Below are 19,022 nucleotides of genomic sequence, written 5' to 3'. Positions count from 1 at the left end.
TTAAAAAAATTTATTTATTTATTTTTATTTATTTTTGGCTGCATTGGGTCTTCGTTGCTGTGCGTGGGCTTTCGCTAGTTGCGGCAAGCGGGAGCTACTCTTCCTTGCGGTGCGCGGGCTTCTTATGGCGGTGGCTTCTCTTTTTGCGGAGCACGGGCTCTAGACACGCGGGCTCAGTAGTTGTGGCACACGGGCTCAGTAGTTGTGACTTGCAGGCTCTAGAGCGCAGGCTCAGTAGTTGTGGTGCACGGGCTTAGTTGCTCCGCGGCATGTGGGATCTTCCCGGACCAGGACTGGAATCCGTGTCCCCTGCATTGGCAGGCGGATTCTTAACCACTGCGCCACCAGGGAAGCCCAGCATCCCCATTTTATAGAGGCAGAGAGGGCTCAGAGAATGTAGGATGGAGGGATGGAAGCCCTGGGATTTGAGAGCACATCCAAGTATGTCAGTGATTTCAATAAGCATGACTATACTCCACACACCAAATAAGACAAATGCTAACAGACTGGATTTCTTTCAAATCCAGGCATATGTTTTCTATTTTTGTATTTTTATGTTTTTGGCCGCACCACGGGGCTTTCAGGATTTAGTTCCCCGATCAGGGATCGAACCCATGTCCCCTGCAGTGGAAGTGTGGAGTCCTAACCGCTGGACCGCCATGGAATTCCCCAGGCATATGTTCTTTAGAAGACACACACCTAAAACAAGGATATGGGAAAGTTGAGGGTAAAGGAACACAAAAGGATATACAAGGGATGCATGAAGCTGAAGCCAGCTGATGGAGCTGTATTAATTTCAGACAAAATAGCTGTTAATGCAGAAAAACATTATTAAGATCAAAGGATCACTGTATTTTTATAAAAAGAACAATGCATTAGGATGACATAATAGTTTGAAACCAGGAAGGTTATAACAGCCTTGTTATAGGACAGAATCACAATGAGAGACTCATGAAACCATAAGTATAGTCGGATATGAAATCACATTCTTTGTGATGATGGTGGAAAGAATATTTGAAGAAATAATGGCTGCAAAGTTTCCCAATTGGCAAAAGGTATAAACGTACAGGTTCGGAAAGCTCAGTGAACCCAAAACAGCAGAATCTCAAAGAAATCCATGCCCAGACACATCCTAGTCAAAGCTGAAAACTAAAAACATTTAAACTTTTTGAAAGCCACCTGAGAAAAACTATGCCTCACATAAAGATTAATACAAAAGATCATAGATTTCTTTTTTATTTATTTAGCTGTGCCACGTCTTAGTTTCACAGGATCTTCGTTGCCTCGTACGGGATCTTTAGTTGTGGCATGCTGGATCTAGTTCCCTGACCACGGATTGAACCCAGGCCGCCTGCATTGGGAGTGCAGAATCTTAACCGCTGGACCACCAGCGAAGTCCCGTAAGATCATAGACTTCTTATCAGAAATCATAAAGGCCAGAAGGCAGGGAAACAACATTTTTAAAGTGCTGAGAAAAAGAACTGTCAGTCTGAATTCTATACGCAGTGAAAATGCACTTCAAGAATGAAAGCAGGGGCTTCCCTGGTGGCGCAGTGGTTAAGAATCCGCTTGCCAATTCAGGGGACACGGGTTGCAGCCCTGGTCCGGGAAGATCCCACATGCCATGGAGCAACTAAGCCCGCAAGCCAGAACTACTAAGGCCACGTGCCACTACTACTGAAGCCTTCGTGCCTAGAGTCCGTGTTCCACAACGAGAGAAGCCACCACAAGGAGAAGCCCGCGCACTGCAATGAAGAGTAGCCCCCGCTCGCCGCACCTAGAGAAAGCCTGTGCGCAGCAACGAAGACCCAACACAGCCAAAAATAAATAAATAAAATGAATTTTTAAAAAAAAAGAAAGAAAGCAAAATAAAGACATCCTCAAGTGAAGCAAAACTAAGACAATCTGTTGCAAGCAGGCCTGTTCTAAAAGAAATGCTAAAGGGACTTTAGATTGCATACATTTGATCTTTAAGATATGTATGATGGTCGAAAGTAAAATTTATGACATTTTCTGGTAGGGTTTTCAGTGTATGTTAACGTGGTATATATGACAACTGCAGCACAAAGAGAGGAGGGTACCAAAATTCATTCAGTGATATATTTGAGATTTGTACATTTTACTGTCTATAAATTATATCTCAAAGAAAACCATTAAGGTACAAGATTTTTTTAAAAAAATTTAAAAAGGGGGGGCTTCCCTGGTGGCACAGTTGTTGAGAATCTGCCTGCCAATGCAGGGGACACGGGTTCGAGCCCTGGTCTGGGAAGATCCCACATGCCACGGAGCGACTAGGCCCGTGAGCCACAACGACTGAGCCTGCGCGTCTGGAGCCTGTGCTCCGCAACGTGAGAGGCCCACAATGAAGAGTGGCCCCCGCTCGCTGCAACTGGAGAAAGCCCTTGCACAGAAACGAAGACCCAACACAGCCAAAAATTAAAAAAAAGAAAAAAAAAAAAGAAAAAAAAATTTTTTTAAAGGGGAGGAAAAAGAGACCTATATAAAGTTTCTAAATCCCACTTTAAGTGGTAAAATATTAATTTTAAGTTGACTATGAAGAGTTAAGCATGCATACTGTAATCCTTAGAGAAATCTCTAAAAAAGACTATACAAAGAGATGATCAAAAACTCAGTAGATGAATTAAAATGGAACCTGAGAAAAAATAACCGAAAAGAGGGCAGGAAAGGGGAAACAGACGGAAAACAGAAGGAACAAACAGAAGAGAAAAAGGTGGACCAAAACCCAAGCATATCCATTGTTACATGTAAATAGTCTAAACATACCAATTAAAAGGAATTTTTTTAAAAAGAAAATAAAAAACCTACTTTAAATATAATGATATAGTTAAGCTGAAAGTAAAAGAGTGGGGAAAGGTATATAATGTGAAAACTCCATCAAAGAATGCTGCAGTCACTATATTAATATCAAACCAAGTAGACTTCAGAAAAAGGAAAATTACCAGGGATAAAGAGAGAAATTACATAGTAATAAAGGGCCAATTCACCAAGAACACAAAACAATTCCAAATATGTATGCATCTAACAACAAAGCCTTAAAATACAGGAAACAAAAACTGGTAGAGCTGAAAGAAAATAACAGACAAATTCACAATTATACTTGGAGACTTCAACACCCCTCTCTCTAGAGTCAGCAGAACAAGAAGACAGAAAATCAATAGGGATACAAAAGACCTGAACAACATATCAACCAACTGGATGTAATGGATGAACTGCCAATAGTCGATCTTTTTTTTATCCACAAAGAAGTAATTTCCCATGATTTAAAGTAACACAAACCTATTTTTAAGCCTAATATTAGGCTGTTACTAATGTTTAACCCCAGAAGCCAATGATCTAAGTTTTCACCTGAAGAAAAGGAAAAAGAAGAAATTAATTCAGAAGTAAGTAGAAGGAAGGGACCAGTAACGATACAAGAAGAGATTCACAAAGTAGAAAAGAGACAGTACAAAAATGAGCAAAGTCAAAATGTAGTAAGTTCTTTGAAAAGATTAATGCAGTTGATGAGCCCCTAGCTAAACTGACAGAGAGAGAGGGAGAAGGGACACCACATCAGTCATGAAAGAGGTGACGTCACTACGGACCCTGCAGGCACTAAAAGAATGCAGGAGTGTTATGAGCAACTCCATGCCAGTAAATCAGACCTCTCAGAAGAAATAGGCAAACACACAGTTTATCAAGTATTAGTTGATAATGCTAGCCTAATACACAACTGCTGTATGCCAGCACCTCGAGGGCCAAGCTCCAGGCAGGGGTTGGGCAACAGTCCAGGAGGGCGTCGGGTGGGGTAAACGGGGCTCAGGATCGAGGGACAGTGGGGAAGGACAGGACTCCCACTCCTCCCACAGCTCCAAGCTCGGATGTGGGAGACCTGGCCTCTGGTTGGAGACACAGTCTGGCACCACCACCTGGTGGCCACTCAGACTGGGAAGACAGAACTACACAATGCAGCCTCTGAACTGCCTCCCAGTTCAGTCAAGGTATGTCTGGAGCCTCAAGCTGCCCACCCACACCTGCTGGGGACTGGGCAGAGGTGACTGGGGAGTAGCTTAATGGAAGAAGGCAGAAGAAGGCAGTCTTGAAAAGTGGGGGCCCGGAAGCCAATCCTCGGCACGCCTACCCTCAGGATCCAACCCGGAGCCCATCCACCTTCAAGACCCAGGATCCCAGCCCGCTTCCTTCGGCTCTGGGACTCCAGCCCCACTACACCGGGGCTGCCATTGGCCAAAGACACATTTTTAAAGTCTGTCTTCACATTTATTGATTCTGGCATGGTTGAGGGAGAGCCGTCCCTGCCCTCTCCCCCCAGGGCAAGTCCAGCTTCCAGCTGCAGGAAGAGGGATCAGAGCCAGACTGGAGAAAGGACTTCCCAAGGATACCAGCAGCAGCCTGGGTCTGCAGCTGGATCAGCTTCCTAGACAAATTTGACAGAAGAGAAATGCTAGGGGGAGGAGGCTCCCTGGTGAGTCAGGGCAGACCTCACTGAGACCCCCCAGGAAGGATGTGGCTTGGTCAGCTGCCAGCTAGGACCCCCCCACACACACACCTGGGCCTCCCTCCAGGTGCTCCAGCTGGCCACGCCACTCTCTGCCTTAGGGCCTTTGCCTATGTGGTTCCCTGCCTGCAATTCCCCCCACGCACCCCAGCAGACTAGGCCAGTGTTAGTGCTGGGAGGAGGTGCGGGGAAGGGCACTCCTGGAGGAGGGTACAATCCGGGCAAAGGCCGGGAGCCTCGACGCGCCCACGGAACCGAGCTCCACCTGCCACTTGGAGCTCCACCGGGTCGCTGAGCTGGGACAGCAGGGAGTGGGGCCAGTTGGAGCGGTAGCCGCAGCTGTAGTTGCCGGCGTGTTGGGGCCCCACGTAGGTCAGCACGAGGTCCGCGGAGGGGTGGGTGGTCCAGACCACCGCCGAGGGCTCCTCTTCGCCGGACCGTAGCAGCAGGAAGGAGACGTCGGGCACGTGGCCCTCGCAGCGTAGGACAGCGTCGCGGCCCGGAGTCACGGCCCCCGTCCACAGGGGCCGGAGCCGCGGCCTGGGCAGGGGTCCTGGGCGAGAAGCGGGTCGGTCAAGTGAAGCCCCTCGCCCCAGGCAGCAGCGGCCCAGCCCCGCTCCGCTGCCAGCCCCCTTCTCCAGCCCAGGTTGCTGGCCTCACACCGCGGTCACTGCGCTGTAACCGTAGTGTCTCCCCATACACGCCCCCGCCCCCAGACCCGGGCCTTCTCTGAGACTTCCTGGGGTCCCCAGCGAACGGCACTCAGGGCTTCAGGACAGGTGAGGAGAAGGAAGACAGGATCCAGGGGAACGGGTTCCCGCAGAGGGCACAGCGCAGTCAGTGGTCTGGCGGTGGACGCTGTGCCGGGGGCTCTGCCTGACCTCCGACCCCAGGAGATCCGGATGAGGAAATCAGAGGAACACACAAACCCCAGGGCCGGCGGGGGCTCGGGGAGAATTACAGCTCAACCCTCCACCGTGGGCACCTGGGCGCAGGCAGCGGTGCGGTCATAATCTGACTACAGCCGACAGGCGTGTCGCACAGGGAACCTGAGGCGTGAGCCAGTGCAAAGCCGTTAGCACTCTGAACCCTAAGTTCTGGGGCCTCTCTCCACGACCACCACCAGGGCGCTACACGTAGCCCCGGTGCTCACGTCGGTGGGAAACAGGCCGAAAGGCTGGGTGTCCCCGGGCCCTGGCGGCCGACCTCGCGCTCCCCTAAGGAGCCGACTCCGCGGGCAGGGCCGAGGCCCAGAGCGCTTCCCTTCGGCGTCCTGGGACAGGCGGGCGCCCTCGTGTTGCGCACGGGCAGAAGGAGGCTCCGGGCCGCTGGGCCCGCCGCTCACCGTCCACGCGCAGCTCCACGGGCGCGCTGGGCGCGGAGCCCGCCAAGGGCGGCGCCGTGTCCGTGTAGACGCAGCTGTAGTTGGCCGAGTCGACCGCCGAGACGTCGCGCAGCTCAAAGTGGGCCTCCGTCCCCGCGGGGCTCAAGAGACCGTGCACCCGGCGCTGGCCCGCGCCCTCGCGCACCAGGGCGAAGCGCACGCCGGCGCGGGGGGCCCGGCACCGCAGCTGCACCAGCGTCCCCGGCTCGGGCCTCAGAGTCGCGGGCTCGGCCGACAGCTCCGGCGCCGGGAGCGTCCCTGCGGGGAGGACGCGGCAAGGCTGACGCCCAATGCCGCATCTTTCCGCCGGAAAGAGTGCGCCCCGCTGCCTCTGCTCCCTCCCGGGAGGCCCGCCCGCACCGCCCTGCGTAAAACCGCGCCATCCGCCCGACGTCCCGGCCCCCGTCCTCCCTGGACGCTCACGCGCGCTCCTACGCTGTGCCTAAGTAATTTGTGTGCCCACCAAATGAGAGGCGTGTGGGGTCGTGTTTTGTTGGGGGAGCATCCGCGCCGGCCTCGCCCGCCGGCGTCCGCTCCTGGGGTTTACGCCCCTGGTCCGAGTCCTTGGCGGGTCCTGCAGCCCCAAACCGGCCACCCTCAACAGACAGGCCTCAGCGCCCACCCGGACCCCGGAGGCTGGGGGCCCCCGTGCATGTAGCGCCTGCATGGCCAGACTTGCGCGTGGACCCAATTATTCTTCGCGGGGCCACGAGGCTGGGCTCATTTTTCTATCCTCAGCTGGGGAAACTGAGGCCGGGCAGATGAGTCGGGATTGAGCCGTGCAGTTACGGGGACCCTTCCCTGGGTCTCCTCCCGCTGCCCCGAGGGCAGAGCGCCCCCGCCCTCCCTGCCCGCTGCCACACCCCCCAGGCTCACCATCGCTCAGCACCAGCTCGGCGGGCGCGCTGTCCAAGGACCAGGGCGCTAGCTCGTCTCGCAGCCGGTAGCGGCACGTGTAGACACCGCCGTCTCCCGGGGCCAGCGTGTTCAGCTGGAAGAAGACGCGGTCTGGGCTGGTACTGGCCATGGGTACCCGCAGCACCTCCTCGCCCCGCCGCAGCTGGAAGTCCACCCCGCTCAGGGGCGCCACGCAGGTGAGAGTCGTGCGCGAGCCGGGGCGCAGGAGCCCGGCGAACCCGCTGTTCAGGGTCAGCGTGGGTGGCGGCGGCGTGGCTGCAAGGCAGGGACACTCACTGGGCGGCCAGAGTCCCAGCCACCCCCGCTGTGGGAGCGTTCCTTGGGGCCCAGCCTCCAGACCTCGGCCCCCGGAACAGCCTTCCTTGTGGCAAATTCCCACGCCACTATCAAGGCGGGGCAACTGCGTGGCCACTGTTTCCCAGACCCAGTCCTGGGCAGGGGTATTCAGGGCCGGGGGTCAGGGTAAAAGCTACTCTGTCTCCAGGAGCCTCCGCCCCCAGGAAGCCCTCTGGGATGGTCCACACACTCACCCAGCTCCTCTATGGTCACAGTGGCACTGGGCTCCGAGGGGGCGCCTGATGCGTGGGTCCGGTAGCTGCAGCTGTAGTTGCCAGCCCGGTGGACTGGGAAGGTGGCCTGCGTGTCCTCTGGGGCCTCAGCCACCTCCAGAAACTGGTCGTCGCCTTCCCGCCTCAGCAGGAAGGTCACACCGCGAAGTCCCCCGAGGCACAGCAGCGTGGTGTTCAGGCCCCGTGTGATCCAGGGCACGGGCTTGGTCGAGAGCAAGGGTGGCGGCAGGGGCTCTGCGGCGGGGGCGGGGGGTGGGGCGCAGGGGTCACGGGTGGTTCTACCTGAGTTGGAAGATACAGGGCCCCAGCCGGACCTGGACCTCCACACTCATGGGAATGTGAGGGAGCCAGGAGATGGAAGGCATTGGCGGGGGTGGAGGGGTGGAGGGGTGACAGGCCGAGACGGGGACAGGGGACTACAAGGGGAAGTCGCGTTCAGGGCCCACCTGTGGCCAGGCCTGCCCTAACCGCTTCCTGGGGATTCAGTCATTTATTCCTCACAGCCTTCTAGGGTTGCTACAAACATCACCCTCATTTTACCAGTGGGGAAACTGAGGCTCAGAGATGTCACCTGACTTGCCCGAGGCCACCAGCCACTCGGGGAGGGGGCCGGAAGAGAGCAGGGAGAGTGAGGAGTGGAGGAAGGGAGGCCTCTCCAGCGGCCTCTCTTCCGGCCTCGAGGCCCGTGAGCCCTCCACTCACCTGCTCCAGTCACCTCCACGAGGTTGCTCAGGCTGGTCCTCCCACTGTCCATGCTGTAGCGGCAGCGGTAGAGGCCCCGGGTGTCACCGGTCACTGCTCCCAGCGGGAACCTGTACTCGGTGGCAGGTGAACCCAGGTGCACCAGTTCCTGGGCCACCCCATCCTTGAGGAGCTGGAACTCCAGGGTCCACAGGGGGCTCTGGCATGTCAGCGTCACGTTGGCCCAGGGTTCCAGCAGCGATTCGACCTCTGCCCACAGGGTTGGCCTTGTGTCGAAGACTGCGTGGGGATGGGTGTCAGACCTGGGTGCCCAGGCAGGGGCTCACCCCGCAGCGCCCACCATGCCCAGGCCCGGCCCACTCACATATGGCCTCCTCGGTCACTGGGTTCAGGGCGAGACCTGCGGAGACCCACCACCTGTGAGGCCCCATGGCTCTTCCTTCCCACCCCTCATCCCGGCCCCGGGGACCCCAGGCCAGACGCCTCACCCCAGAGCAGCAGGAGGGCCACCCGTGCGGACATGGTCAGCCTCAGTGCAGCCCCAGGAGTGTCTGCCGGGTGATAAGGCCCAGCCAGGGCGGCCGGGAGGGTGGGGCGGTGGAGGGAGGGCGCGGGGCACTGACCTCGCAGCTCATTCGTATTTCCAGGAAAGCAGGGCTCCAGGGGGTCGGGACAAAGGGCAGATGTGGCCTCAGGAGTCTCAGCTATAGCAACAATCAATACTTACATGTATTTGTTATTATTTATTACATTACTTGGTTTAGTATTTATTTTATTTTATTTTAAAAATTGTACTTATTTTTCTATTTACATCATTTTATTATTTATTAATTTTCTTCACTTGTTATTGTTTACTGTTATATCATTTATTTTGTTATCTTTACTCTTTATTATTAATTTAGTTTATTCATTCTGCATAGTTATTGATTGTTGCTATAGCTGAGACTCCTGAGGCCACATCTGCCCTTTGTCCCGACCCCCTGGAGCCCTGCTTTCCTGGAAATACGAATGAGCTGCGAGGTCAGTGCCCCGCGCCCTCCCTCCACCGCCCCACCCTCCCGGCCGCCCTGGCTGGGCCTTATCACCCGGCAGACACTCCTGGGGCTGCACTGAGGCTGACCATGTCCGCACGGGTGGCCCTCCTGCTGCTCTGGGGTGAGGCGTCTGGCCTGGGGTCCCCGGGGCCGGGATGAGGGGTGGGAAGGAAGAGCCATGGGGCCTCACAGGTGGTGGGTCTCCGCAGGTCTCGCCCTGAACCCAGTGACCGAGGAGGCCATATGTGAGTGGGCCGGGCCTGGGCATGGTGGGCGCTGCGGGGTGAGCCCCTGCCTGGGCACCCAGGTCTGACACCCATCCCCACGCAGTCTTCGACACAAGGCCAACCCTGTGGGCAGAGGTCGAATCGCTGCTGGAACCCTGGGCCAACGTGACGCTGACATGCCAGAGCCCCCTGTGGACCCTGGAGTTCCAGCTCCTCAAGGATGGGGTGGCCCAGGAACTGGTGCACCTGGGTTCACCTGCCACCGAGTACAGGTTCCCGCTGGGAGCAGTGACCGGTGACACCCGGGGCCTCTACCGCTGCCGCTACAGCATGGACAGTGGGAGGACCAGCCTGAGCAACCTCGTGGAGGTGACTGGAGCAGGTGAGTGGAGGGCTCACGGGCCTCGAGGCCGGAAGAGAGGCCGCTGGAGAGGCCTCCCTTCCTCCACTCCTCACTCTCCCTGCTCTCTTCCGGCCCCCTCCCCGAGTGGCTGGTGGCCTCGGGCAAGTCAGGTGACATCTCTGAGCCTCAGTTTCCCCACTGGTAAAATGAGGGTGATGTTTGTAGCAACCCTAGAAGGCTGTGAGGAATAAATGACTGAATCCCCAGGAAGCGGTTAGGGCAGGCCTGGCCACAGGTGGGCCCTGAACGCGACTTCCCCTTGTAGTCCCCTGTCCCCGTCTCGGCCTGTCACCCCTCCACCCCTCCACCCCCGCCAATGCCTTCCATCTCCTGGCTCCCTCACATTCCCATGAGTGTGGAGGTCCAGGTCCGGCTGGGGCCCTGTATCTTCCAACTCAGGTAGAACCACCCGTGACCCCTGCGCCCCACCCCCCGCCCCCGCCGCAGAGCCCCTGCCGCCACCCTTGCTCTCGACCAAGCCCGTGCCCTGGATCACACGGGGCCTGAACACCACGCTGCTGTGCCTCGGGGGACTTCGCGGTGTGACCTTCCTGCTGAGGCGGGAAGGCGACGACCAGTTTCTGGAGGTGGCTGAGGCCCCAGAGGACACGCAGGCCACCTTCCCAGTCCACCGGGCTGGCAACTACAGCTGCAGCTACCGGACCCACGCATCAGGCGCCCCCTCGGAGCCCAGTGCCACTGTGACCATAGAGGAGCTGGGTGAGTGTGTGGACCATCCCAGAGGGCTTCCTGGGGGCGGAGGCTCCTGGAGACAGAGTAGCTTTTACCCTGACCCCCGGCCCTGAATACCCCTGCCCAGGACTGGGTCTGGGAAACAGTGGCCACGCAGTTGCCCCGCCTTGATAGTGGCGTGGGAATTTGCCACAAGGAAGGCTGTTCCGGGGGCCGAGGTCTGGAGGCTGGGCCCCAAGGAACGCTCCCACAGCGGGGGTGGCTGGGACTCTGGCCGCCCAGTGAGTGTCCCTGCCTTGCAGCCACGCCGCCGCCACCCACGCTGACCCTGAACAGCGGGTTCGCCGGGCTCCTGCGCCCCGGCTCGCGCACGACTCTCACCTGCGTGGCGCCCCTGAGCGGGGTGGACTTCCAGCTGCGGCGGGGCGAGGAGGTGCTGCGGGTACCCATGGCCAGTACCAGCCCAGACCGCGTCTTCTTCCAGCTGAACACGCTGGCCCCGGGAGACGGCGGTGTCTACACGTGCCGCTACCGGCTGCGAGACGAGCTAGCGCCCTGGTCCTTGGACAGCGCGCCCGCCGAGCTGGTGCTGAGCGATGGTGAGCCTGGGGGGTGTGGCAGCGGGCAGGGAGGGCGGGGGCGCTCTGCCCTCGGGGCAGCGGGAGGAGACCCAGGGAAGGGTCCCCGTAACTGCACGGCTCAATCCCGACTCATCTGCCCGGCCTCAGTTTCCCCAGCTGAGGATAGAAAAATGAGCCCAGCCTCGTGGCCCCGCGAAGAATAATTGGGTCCACGCGCAAGTCTGGCCATGCAGGCGCTACATGCACGGGGGCCCCCAGCCTCCGGGGTCCGGGTGGGCGCTGAGGCCTGTCTGTTGAGGGTGGCCGGTTTGGGGCTGCAGGACCCGCCAAGGACTCGGACCAGGGGCGTAAACCCCAGGAGCGGACGCCGGCGGGCGAGGCCGGCGCGGATGCTCCCCCAACAAAACACGACCCCACACGCCTCTCATTTGGTGGGCACACAAATTACTTAGGCACAGCGTAGGAGCGCGCGTGAGCGTCCAGGGAGGACGGGGGCCGGGACGTCGGGCGGATGGCGCGGTTTTACGCAGGGCGGTGCGGGCGGGCCTCCCGGGAGGGAGCAGAGGCAGCGGGGCGCACTCTTTCCGGCGGAAAGATGCGGCATTGGGCGTCAGCCTTGCCGCGTCCTCCCCGCAGGGACGCTCCCGGCGCCGGAGCTGTCGGCCGAGCCCGCGACTCTGAGGCCCGAGCCGGGGACGCTGGTGCAGCTGCGGTGCCGGGCCCCCCGCGCCGGCGTGCGCTTCGCCCTGGTGCGCGAGGGCGCGGGCCAGCGCCGGGTGCACGGTCTCTTGAGCCCCGCGGGGACGGAGGCCCACTTTGAGCTGCGCGACGTCTCGGCGGTCGACTCGGCCAACTACAGCTGCGTCTACACGGACACGGCGCCGCCCTTGGCGGGCTCCGCGCCCAGCGCGCCCGTGGAGCTGCGCGTGGACGGTGAGCGGCGGGCCCAGCGGCCCGGAGCCTCCTTCTGCCCGTGCGCAACACGAGGGCGCCCGCCTGTCCCAGGACGCCGAAGGGAAGCGCTCTGGGCCTCGGCCCTGCCCGCGGAGTCGGCTCCTTAGGGGAGCGCGAGGTCGGCCGCCAGGGCCCGGGGACACCCAGCCTTTCGGCCTGTTTCCCACCGACGTGAGCACCGGGGCTACGTGTAGCGCCCTGGTGGTGGTCGTGGAGAGAGGCCCCAGAACTTAGGGTTCAGAGTGCTAACGGCTTTGCACTGGCTCACGCCTCAGGTTCCCTGTGCGACACGCCTGTCGGCTGTAGTCAGATTATGACCGCACCGCTGCCTGCGCCCAGGTGCCCACGGTGGAGGGTTGAGCTGTAATTCTCCCCGAGCCCCCGCCGGCCCTGGGGTTTGTGTGTTCCTCTGATTTCCTCATCCGGATCTCCTGGGGTCGGAGGTCAGGCAGAGCCCCCGGCACAGCGTCCACCGCCAGACCACTGACTGCGCTGTGCCCTCTGCGGGAACCCGTTCCCCTGGATCCTGTCTTCCTTCTCCTCACCTGTCCTGAAGCCCTGAGTGCCGTTCGCTGGGGACCCCAGGAAGTCTCAGAGAAGGCCCGGGTCTGGGGGCGGGGGCGTGTATGGGGAGACACTACGGTTACAGCGCAGTGACCGCGGTGTGAGGCCAGCAACCTGGGCTGGAGAAGGGGGCTGGCAGCGGAGCGGGGCTGGGCCGCTGCTGCCTGGGGCGAGGGGCTTCACTTGACCGACCCGCTTCTCGCCCAGGACCCCTGCCCAGGCCGCGGCTCCGGCCCCTGTGGACGGGGGCCGTGACTCCGGGCCGCGACGCTGTCCTACGCTGCGAGGGCCACGTGCCCGACGTCTCCTTCCTGCTGCTACGGTCCGGCGAAGAGGAGCCCTCGGCGGTGGTCTGGACCACCCACCCCTCCGCGGACCTCGTGCTGACCTACGTGGGGCCCCAACACGCCGGCAACTACAGCTGCGGCTACCGCTCCAACTGGCCCCACTCCCTGCTGTCCCAGCTCAGCGACCCGGTGGAGCTCCAAGTGGCAGGTGGAGCTCGGTTCCGTGGGCGCGTCGAGGCTCCCGGCCTTTGCCCGGATTGTACCCTCCTCCAGGAGTGCCCTTCCCCGCACCTCCTCCCAGCACTAACACTGGCCTAGTCTGCTGGGGTGCGTGGGGGGAATTGCAGGCAGGGAACCACATAGGCAAAGGCCCTAAGGCAGAGAGTGGCGTGGCCAGCTGGAGCACCTGGAGGGAGGCCCAGGTGTGTGTGTGGGGGGGGGTGGTCCTAGCTGGCAGCTGACCAAGCCACATCCTTCCTGGGGGGTCTACAGTGAGGTCTGCCCTGACTCACCAGGGAGCCTCCTCCCCCTAGCATTTCTCTTCTGTCAAATTTGTCTAGGAAGCTGATCCAGCTGCAGACCCAGGCTGCTGATGGTATCCTTGGGAAGTCCTTTCTCCAGTCTGGCTCTGATCCCTCTTCCTGCAGCTGGAAGCTGGACTTGCCCTGGGGGGAGAGGGCAGGGACGGCTCTCCCTCAACCATGCCAGAATCAATAAATGTGAAGACAGACTTTAAAAATGTGTCTTTGGCCAATGGCAGCCCCGGTGTAGTGGGGCTGGAGTCCCAGAGCCGAGGGAAGCGGGCTGGGATCCTGGGTCTTGAAGGTGGATGGGCTCCGGGTTGGATCCTGAGGGTAGGCGTGCCGAGGATTGGCTTCCGGGCCCCCACGTTTCAAGACTGCCTTCTTCTGCCTTCTTCCATTAAGCTACTCCCCAGTCACCTCTGCCCAGTCCCCAGCAGGTGTGGGTGGGCAGCTTGAGGCTCCAGACATACCTTGACTGAACTGGGAGGCAGTTCAGAGGCTGCATTGTGTAGTTCTGTCTTCCCAGTCTGAGTGGCCACCAGGTGGTGGTGCCAGACTGTGTCTCCAACCAGAGGCCAGGTCTCCCACATCCGAGCTTGGAGCTGTGGGAGGAGTGGGAGTCCTGTCCTTCCCCACTGTCCCTCGATCCTGAGCCCCATTTACCCCACCCGACGCCCTCCTGGACTGTTGCCCAACCCCTGCCTGGAGCTTGGCCCTCGAGGTGCTGGCATACAGCAGTTGTGTATTAGGCTAGCATTATCAACTAATACTTGATAAACTGTGTGTTTGCCTATTTCTTCTGAGAGGTCTGATTTACTGGCATGGAGTTGCTCATAACACTCCTGCATTCTTTTAGTGCCTGCAGGGTCTGTAGTGATGTCACCTCTTTCATGACTGATGTGGTGTCCCTTCTCCCTCTCTCTCTGTCAGTTTAGCTAGGGGCTCATCAACTGCATTAATCTTTTCAAAGAACTTACTACATTTTGGCTTTGCTCATTTTTGTACTGTCTCTTTTCTACTTTGTGAATCTCTTCTTGTATCGTTACTGGTCCCTTCCTTCTACTTACTTCTGAATTAATTTCTTCTTTTTCCTTTTCTTCAGGTGGAAACTTAGGTCATTGACTTTTGGGGTTAAACATTAGTAACAGTGTTACTTTTTAAAAATAAATTTATTTTACTTATTTTAAAATTTTTGGCTGTGTTGGGTCTTCGTTGCTACGTGTGGGCTTTCTCTAGTTGCGGCGAGTGGGGGCTACTCTCTGTTGCGGTGCACGGGCTTCTCATTGCAAGTGGCTTCGCTTGTTGCGGAGCACAGGTTCTAGGCGCGTGGGCTTCAGTATTTGTGGCACGTGGGCTCAGTAGTTGTGGCTCACGGGCTCTAGAGCGCAGGCTCAGTAGTTGTGGCTCAAGGGCTTAGTTGCTCCGCGGCATATGGGATCCTCCCAGACCAGGGCTCAAACCCGTGTCACCTGCATTGGTAGGAGGATTCCTAACCACTGCACCACCAGGGACGCCCTGTGTTACTTTAAATCATGGGAAATTACTTCTTTGTGGATAAAAAAAAAAATCGACTATTGGCAAGTTCATCCATTACATCCAGTTGGTTGATGATGTTGTTCAGTTCTTTTGTAACCTTACTGATTTTCTGTCTTCTTGTTTTGTTGATTATAGAGAGAGGGGTGTTGAAGTCTCCAAGTATAATTGTGAATTTGTCTACTATTTTCTTTCAGCTCTACCAGTTTTTGTTTCCTGTATTTTAAGGCTTTGTTGTTAGATTCATACATATTTGGAATAATGTCTTCTTCGTGAATTGGCCCTTTATCACTGTTGTAATTTCTCTCTTTATTCCTGGTAATTTTCCCTGTTCTGAAGTCTACTTGGTTCGATATTAATATAGTCACTGCAGCATTCTTTGATGGAGTTTTCATATTATATACCTTTCCCCACTATTTTACTTTAAGCTTACGTATATTATATTTAAGGCATGTTTCTTATATTCTTTTTAAAATATTCATTCTGGCACATTCCTTTAATTGGTATATTTAGACCATTTACATGTAACAATGGATATGCTTGGGTTTTCATCCACCTTTTTCTTTTCTGTTTATTCCTTCTGTTATCCATCTGTTTCCCCTTTCCTGCCTTCTTTTGGGTCATTTCTTTCTCGGTTCCATTTTTATTCATCTACTGAGCCTTTGATCATCTCCTTTTATAGTCTTTTTAAGGGGTTTCTCCAGGGATTAGAGTATTCATAACTCTTCACAGTGTACTTAGAATTAATATATTACCACTTAAAGTGGATGTAGAAACTTTAGCACTATATAGGTCTCTTTACCTACTGCTCTTAAACATTTTTTTTTAATTTGGTACACTAATGGTTTTCTTTGAGATATTTATATACAGTAAAATGTTCAAATCTCAAATATATCACTGAATGAATTTTGATACCCTCCTCTCTTTATGCTGTAGTTGTCATTTATACCACATTAAAACCCTGTGGTATAAATGACATTTCATTGTCAAGAAAACCCTACCAGACAATGTTATAAATTTTTCTTTCAACAATCATACATATATTAAGGATCAAACGTATGCAATCTGTTACTCTTCCTTCATTCCCAAGGTTCAAATTTTCCTTCTGCTTTCATTTCCCTTCTGACAAATGCTAAGCTCCCTATTTAGCATTGCTTTTAGAACAGGCGTGCTTGCAACAAATTGTCTTAGTTTTGCTTCATTTGAGGATGTCTTTATTTTGTTTTCATTCTTTTTTTTTAAATAATTTTTTATTTACTTATTTGGTTGCATTGGGTCTTAGTTGCGGCACGCAGGCTCCTTAGTTGCAGCTTGCTGGCTCCTTAGTTGCAGCACGTGGGCTCCTTAGTGGTGGCATGCGAACTCTTAGTTGCAGCATGCGTGTGGGATCTAGTTCCCTGACCAGGGATCAAAACCAGTCCCCTGCATTGGGAGCGCAGAGTCTTAACCCCTGCGCCACCAGGGAAGTCCCTATTTTGCTTTCTTTCTTGAAGTGGATTTTCATTGTATATTGAATTTGGACTGACAGTTCTTTTCTTCAGCACTTTAAAAATGTTGTTTCCCTGCCTTCTGGACTTCATGATATCTGATAAGAAATCTATGATCTTTTGTATCAATCTTTATGTGAGGCATAGTTTTTCTCAGGCTGCTTTCAAAAAATTTAAATTTTAGTTTTCAGCTTTGCTTATGATGTGTCTGGGCATGGATTTCTTTAGGATTATGCTGTTTTGGGTTCACTGAGGATGCCCCCTACATCCACAAGGGTTCTCCCTAGCAGGAAGTTAGAGAGAGAGGGATTTTGACTGGGCTCACAGCCCTCCTTGCCCACATGGACTGTCTGGTGCTTGATGAAGCTGAACCACCAGCAGAAGCTTTTCCACATGCTTCTCACTCAGACAGTGTAGTAACCAGCCTTCGAGACAACTGCTAATGACCCTCATCTCCTGGCCTCCACACCCTTGTTTGCATATTCTTCTCTGCATTGAATCCGGGGTGGTCTGTGGCACGAATATTATACGGCATGAGTGACAGTGTGTGACCTGGACTCAACTCACTCGCTCTGGGGAGAGTCAACTGCTGTGTCATGAGGACACTCAAGCAGACATGCACAGAGGTCCACATAGAGAGGGACCACCTGCCAACCACACTAGCAGCCAGCCATGTTTGACATAGTGGCCGCTCCGTTGTCAGGGGCCCTGGTGAGTGAGTGGGGGCGAGTGTTGCCCTTGCCAACCCACAATGTATGGTGGGAGTGGGGGGTTAGTTTTAGTGTTTTCAGTCGGTAGGGCATCAGCGTTGTCACCGCAGCGGAGCTGAGCCCACCTGGTCACATTCCTAGGCTCTCTCCAGAAAGACTCCCCTTGTGTTCAGGCTTGATGGAAACTGTCACTACACTTGCATATCAACCGGGTTCCTCTTTGGTTTGAACGTGTTTAGGTCTATCACGACGACTGACGGGTGTGCATCACCCGTGACACACTGACCACACTGGGAGTCTGCCTCCCTCATCAACCCCCTCGCGTCCACCAAGGATTGCATTCTCAACAACAGAACGTCGCTTCAGAATAAATGTCCTGGGTGTCTGTAAAAGGTTGAGCTGTCCTTGGGGGTACCACTCTAGTTGGGTTTCTCCTCAGGATGAATTGTGTGGACAGTAAAAAGAAAAACCCCAAGTTCCACTTTTGCCTGAGGTGCTCCATTGGCCGCAGGGGTGGGGAGACTTCCAGGTCTCCTGAATGGCCTCTTCCACTTGCCCCACCGCACTGCTCTCTGGAATGAGCTGTCAGGTGTGCCATGTGGGTGGCAACTGCAGCCTTCCTCACAGTCTTGCACTACCCAGGGTATCTGTCCAGCACGACTTTGCTGGTGTTTAGTAAGTATACAAGGAAGTGTAAATGCGCCCCTAAAATGCTGAGAATAGAACGGCAGGGGCATGTGTTTTCATTTCTGCTGGACTTGCGAAGAGACCAGCTTTGCGAATTTTAGCCTCTACTCCCGGGTGGAATGTGACGTGGCCAGGATAGCTGCAACTTGGGAGAAACCTCTGGAAAGAGTACTGGGTGACTGGGTCCTGCCTCATGGGGGCAGGACAGGGGAGGGTTTCAAGGAGACCACCTGGCAGGACACAGTGGGCTGGGCTTGCCTCAAGAAGGACGGCTTGCCGCAGAGCATGGGAACTCAAGCCCTCGGGAGGTGAGTCCTGAATTAAGCAAGACACAATAAAGGGCTGGATGGTGTCCTGCAAGCCAGGCCTGGGAATGGAGAGCCAACAGCTTCCTTACCCCAGGGGACCCACACATCCTCCCTTTCCCAGGCGACAGGATTTCGGGACAGGAGACAGAAAGTGAAGGGTGATTCACCAGGGCTTTGCTGCAGGGTCCATGGCCACATTCAGGGAACCCCTTTGGAAGCACGGAGGCCCAGACGGTGAGGGACTTGGTGCTGAGCCCAGCTCTGCCCTCCCTCCAGGAGGCTCTGGCTGGGCCCCCCGCCCATGGCCTCTCTGGGCACCCTGATATGGTTGACAGTCTTCCCTGCCCCCCACCCTCAGTTAAGGTGAGGATCCAAAGGGGTGATTAAGGGCAGAGTGCCCAGCACGGTGCCCGGCCTGCAATGAGTGTGCGCAAACGTTGGCTTCTGGAGTGGAGAGTCCTCGGAGTTTCACTTTGGAAAGAGTGTGGAGGATGGGGTGGGGAGTAAATTAGAATCATATACAAACATAACCATACATACAGCTAGGAAAGAAACATGCTGCTCCGGGTCTCGGCTGGACTCCACGTATGTGATGGCCTCGGGCAGGTGTAGCCACACCTTCAAGTCGCCCTCCTTGATTGCGCCCACGCCGCAGGGGCTTCTGGGAGACGTAGTCCAGCCTGGCGTCCCGACAGGAGGAGACGAGCGCTCGGGGTGGGAAGGACCCCCTGGCTTTGATGTAACGTGACATCCCCACCTGCCAATCACAGACCAGCCCAAGGTTGCCAGGGAATCCCCCCCCCCAGCAGAGCCCTCTCCACGGCGACCACTGAACCGCCGGGCGGTGGGCAGGCAGAGTCCCAGCCCCAGAAGCCCCCGGCCAGCGGCCTCGGGTAGGTGCACGAGGTGTGCAGGGTCCCACTCCCGAGGCCAGGGAGGTCAGA

The 19,022-nt window shown here is 56.2% G+C and overlaps 2 protein-coding genes across 2 annotated transcripts; one reads left to right on the top strand and one right to left on the bottom strand.

The window, feature by feature from the left end:
* Nucleotides 1-4,668: 4,668 nt before the first annotated feature.
* Nucleotides 4,669-8,608, bottom strand: LOC132353876 (alpha-1B-glycoprotein-like). Its single transcript, XM_059905375.1, has 7 exons — nt 8,575-8,608; nt 8,451-8,486; nt 8,087-8,365; nt 7,346-7,618; nt 6,774-7,070; nt 5,859-6,155; nt 4,669-5,066 (listed from the first exon to the last, which is right to left on the bottom strand). Exons 1-7 carry the CDS (start codon nt 8,606-8,608, stop codon nt 4,669-4,671), a joined length of 1,614 nt encoding a protein of 537 aa, XP_059761358.1.
* Nucleotides 8,609-9,207: 599 nt separating this feature from the next.
* On the top strand, nt 9,208-13,147 carry LOC132353875 (alpha-1B-glycoprotein-like). Its single transcript, XM_059905374.1, has 7 exons — nt 9,208-9,241; nt 9,330-9,365; nt 9,451-9,729; nt 10,198-10,470; nt 10,746-11,042; nt 11,661-11,957; nt 12,750-13,147. The coding sequence occupies exons 1-7, from the start codon at nt 9,208-9,210 to the stop codon at nt 13,145-13,147; spliced, it is 1,614 nt and encodes a 537-aa protein (XP_059761357.1).
* Nucleotides 13,148-19,022: the final 5,875 nt, after the last annotated feature.

This window comes from Balaenoptera ricei, chromosome 19, assembly GCF_028023285.1.
Source record: "Balaenoptera ricei isolate mBalRic1 chromosome 19, mBalRic1.hap2, whole genome shotgun sequence".
Taxonomy (NCBI): domain Eukaryota; kingdom Metazoa; phylum Chordata; class Mammalia; order Artiodactyla; family Balaenopteridae; genus Balaenoptera; species Balaenoptera ricei.
This window is presented reverse-complemented; position numbering and strand designations above follow the sequence as displayed.